The 3,610-nt window shown below is 43.0% G+C and overlaps 1 protein-coding gene across 1 annotated transcript; it reads right to left on the bottom strand.

Moving 5' to 3' along the window:
• Positions 1 to 1,749: 1,749 nt before the first annotated feature.
• LOC101527462 (ras suppressor protein 1-like) lies at positions 1,750 to 3,287 on the bottom strand. Its single transcript, XM_058662322.1, has 2 exons — positions 2,515 to 3,287; positions 1,750 to 1,780 (listed from the first exon to the last, which is right to left on the bottom strand). The coding sequence occupies exons 1-2, from the start codon at positions 3,246 to 3,248 to the stop codon at positions 1,750 to 1,752; spliced, it is 765 nt and encodes a 254-aa protein (XP_058518305.1). The 5' UTR covers positions 3,249 to 3,287.
• Positions 3,288 to 3,610: the final 323 nt, after the last annotated feature.

Raw genomic sequence — 3,610 nt, forward strand, 5'->3', positions numbered from 1 at the left:
CAGTGGGGTGTCTATCTTGTTTATCTTCTCAAAAAACCAGCTTTTTGATTCATTGATTTTGTGTATGGTTTTTTTTATTTCTATCTGGTTGATTTCCTCCCTTGTTTTGATGATTTCTTGTTTCCTATTGTATGTGGGGCTCTTCTGCTGTTGTTTTTCCAATTCCTGGAGGTGTGTGTTTAGTTCCTGTATTTGGCACCTCTCTTGGGCCTTGACATGAGCTCCAATTGCGATGAGTTTACCCCGTAGCACTGCTTTGGCAGTGTCCCACAAATTTTGGAATGTTGTGTCAGAGTTTTCATTGGTTTCCATAAATTTTTTGATCTCATCTTTAATTTCTTCTCTGATCCATTGTTCGTTTAATAGCATATTGTTCAGCCTCCAAGAGTTTCTGTATTTCCTGGGGCATTTTGAATTGCTGATTTCCAGTTTCATTCCGTGGTGGTCTGAGAGGGTACATGGTATGATTCCTATCTTTTTGAAGTTATTTAGGTTTGCTTTGTGTCCTATCATGTGGTCGATCCTGGAGAAGGTGCCATGCACTGCTGAAAAAAATGTATAGTCTGTGGCCTTAGGGTAAAAAATTCTATAAATATCTATCATGTCCAGTTGTTCTATTGTTTGTATGAGCTCTGTTGTTTCTTTGTTGAGTTTTTGTTTTGTTGATCTGTCTATTGTTGTTAGTGGGGTGTTAAGATCACCCACTATTATTGTGTGTATATCTATGTCTCCCCTTAAGTCCGTGAGTAATTGCTTCACGTAGCTAGGTGCGTTTGAATTTGGTGCATATATGTTCATAATGGTAATTACTTACTGATGGATCAGTCCCTTCACCAATATATAATGTCCTTCCTTGTCCTTTTTGATGTGTGTCAGATTGAAGTCCACATCATCTGAAATTAAGACAGCTACCCCAGCCTTTTTTTCTCGTCCATTGGCATGAAATATCTGTTTCCAACCTTTCACTTTCAGCTTCTTAGAATCTCTTCTGGTTAGATGTGTCTCTTGTAGGCAACAGATAGTTGGGTGATGTTTGATAATCCATTCTGTTAATCTATGCCTTTTGATTGGTGAGTTCAGGCCATTTGTGTTAAGAGTTAAAATTGAGAGGTTGTGATTTTGCCCTGCCATACTTGTTTTTGTGGATGTTGATATCTGTGTAATTGCCCTTCCTTGTGTGGACTTTAGTGGGGAGACCTTCCTGTTTGCCATCTTTGCTTATGATTCACCTCCTTTTTTTCTGGATTTAGTGCATTTCTAAGGAGATTTTGTAGAGCTGGTTTTGTGCTGGCATATTCTTCTAATTTCTCTTTGCTGTGAAAGTATTTGATTTCGTTGACAAAAGTCAACTTGTCAGCTTTTAAAATGGCTTGTAGATGTGATCCCCTTTTTTGATGGAAATGTGAAAAGTGTGAGTTCCTCCCTTTCACAAAGAATCTTGTCAAGGGTCTTGACTTCAACCAAACTGTTCCTCCCAGGAAAAAAAAAATACCTTCAGGAAAAGGGCCAAGCAGTGATTGTTCCATCCTAATTATGTCTCAGAGAAACAGAAATGGTGAAGCCAGGATACAAGCCCCACCCCAGAAGGAGTTAAAAGGGAAGGGTGCCACTTGGCAACAGCCGAGAGGGCTTGAGTGCTGGCAGCATGGGATCCTCAGCATCTTGCCAGGATAGAGTATTTTACTGAAATAGACAGAAGAACTTCGAATGGGCAATACGACACCAGCCACTATGTTCCCTTTGTGGAAATCATAGCAGATGAACAAAGAACAAGCTCCACCTGAGAAATAACGAGAGCACGATTAATAGCCAAAATGTGCTCCAAAGAATTTTCTCTGAAGAGCCCTACTTTAAGATCCCACCAGCCACACCTACCCACACCTCCTCCTGCTCAACTGAGCAAGTTCACATCTTTCTTGGGCCAGTCATTCTAAAGTATGCTAATTCCTCCTCAACAATGAGTTCACTGTATTGTTGCAAACTTCCGCGTTTCCTTTTGGAGTCCATTAGAGCGTGTAAATCAGCTCATCCATCTTCTGAGCTGTCGCTGCCCTGGACACAGAAGGCCTGGAGGATGTGCTTACACAACACGCCGGTCACTGTCAAAGTCACTCAGAGACCGAAGGAAAATAAAACACGCTGGTAGGTCCTCTGCGCCTCTCATTTGGGTAATGGCTAACTGGTTACACCAAAACATACAACAAAGGGGGGGGGGGGGAATTCACTAGTATTTTAAATGCAAAGATGAGCTATATATCTTTAACATGCATACAGTTACACACACACATGCTCATATAAACACATGAGGATTTTTTTTTTGGCTGAAGGAATTGTATGTAGCCAAAATAAAAAGTGACAAATGAGTGATGATTAGAATTTTTAGGCTTTAGGATACAGGATCTAAAATGAAAGGTCTGAATGTAAAGATTGTTTTTTAAAAAGAAGTGTGTCATTAATAAATTGTCAACCTTGGAGACTGCCACATGTAGAACTTTCAAGAAAGTAGTCAAGTACCTGTACTTGTATGTCTCAGAACGGATATATTCAAAAACATGGGAGACCCTGAGCTGGAACTGGTCGGCAATTGGAGTAACCCAGGGATTGTTCTCTGCCTTAAACACTTGCTTCTGACCAGTTAGATCCAAGTTTCCTAATTCTGGGGGCAGAACGGTCAGGCGGTTTCCCTGAATGTGGAGTTCCTTAAGCTGGGTAAGTTCCCCAATTTCTTTGGGCAGAGAGATCAGGTCATTATCTCTAAGGCTGAGTATCTGCAACTTTGTGAGCTTCCCAATATCTGGCGGCAGGATTTCAAAATCGTTGTCACTGAGATAGAGTGCACGCAGGGTGGTAAGGCAGAAGAAGTTTCCAGGAAGAGAATTTTCATTCAAGTTGTTGTAAGTCAAGTCCAGGACTTCAAGAGCTGGTAAGGAGCCAAACCCTCGAGGCAGAGTGTTCAGCCTATTCATGCCCAGGTTCAGGTGCTTGAGTTTTTGAAGGCTGCTGATCTGTGTGGGCAGGTCCTCAATCTGGTTATTAAAGAAGTTGAGCACTTCCAAGTTCTTCAGTTCCGCTATGTTTGGTGGCACAGTTCTTAGCTTGTTATGGCTCAGGACCAACTGTGTGATATGGGACAAAGTGAACAAGCCGTTGACATCCAGCATGTTGTAGACACCGCGGTCACTCATGTCCACTTCCGGCTGGTTCTTCTCTCGGCTCTCCTCCACCAACTTTTTCAGGGACTTGGACATGGTCAGTACCAAAGGACAACCAAGCACGTGGGCGACTGTTAGAAGCGCGGGGGACAGCTCCTAGGAGTGCGGGCATGGAACGACAGGCTCCCACAGGACACACTCCGGCAGCCAGCGATGCACCCACCCCGGGGACCGAACAAGGAACACGCCATGTTCCCGGCGCGCAGGGCACGCGCACACCGGCGCGCCCCTCAAGTTTTATTCTTACATTCTATTTAAGAGGGATCCTTTGCTTAGGAACACATGTTTCAATTTTTAACTACCTATTTGCTGCATCAGTTATTGATATTGTCTGCTGACTTCCCCCATTGGTCAGACCATAAACTCTGTGAAAATGTGCACAGTGTTGTTGCCCCCTC

Source organism: Ochotona princeps, chromosome 4 (assembly GCF_030435755.1).
Source record: "Ochotona princeps isolate mOchPri1 chromosome 4, mOchPri1.hap1, whole genome shotgun sequence".
Taxonomy (NCBI): domain Eukaryota; kingdom Metazoa; phylum Chordata; class Mammalia; order Lagomorpha; family Ochotonidae; genus Ochotona; species Ochotona princeps.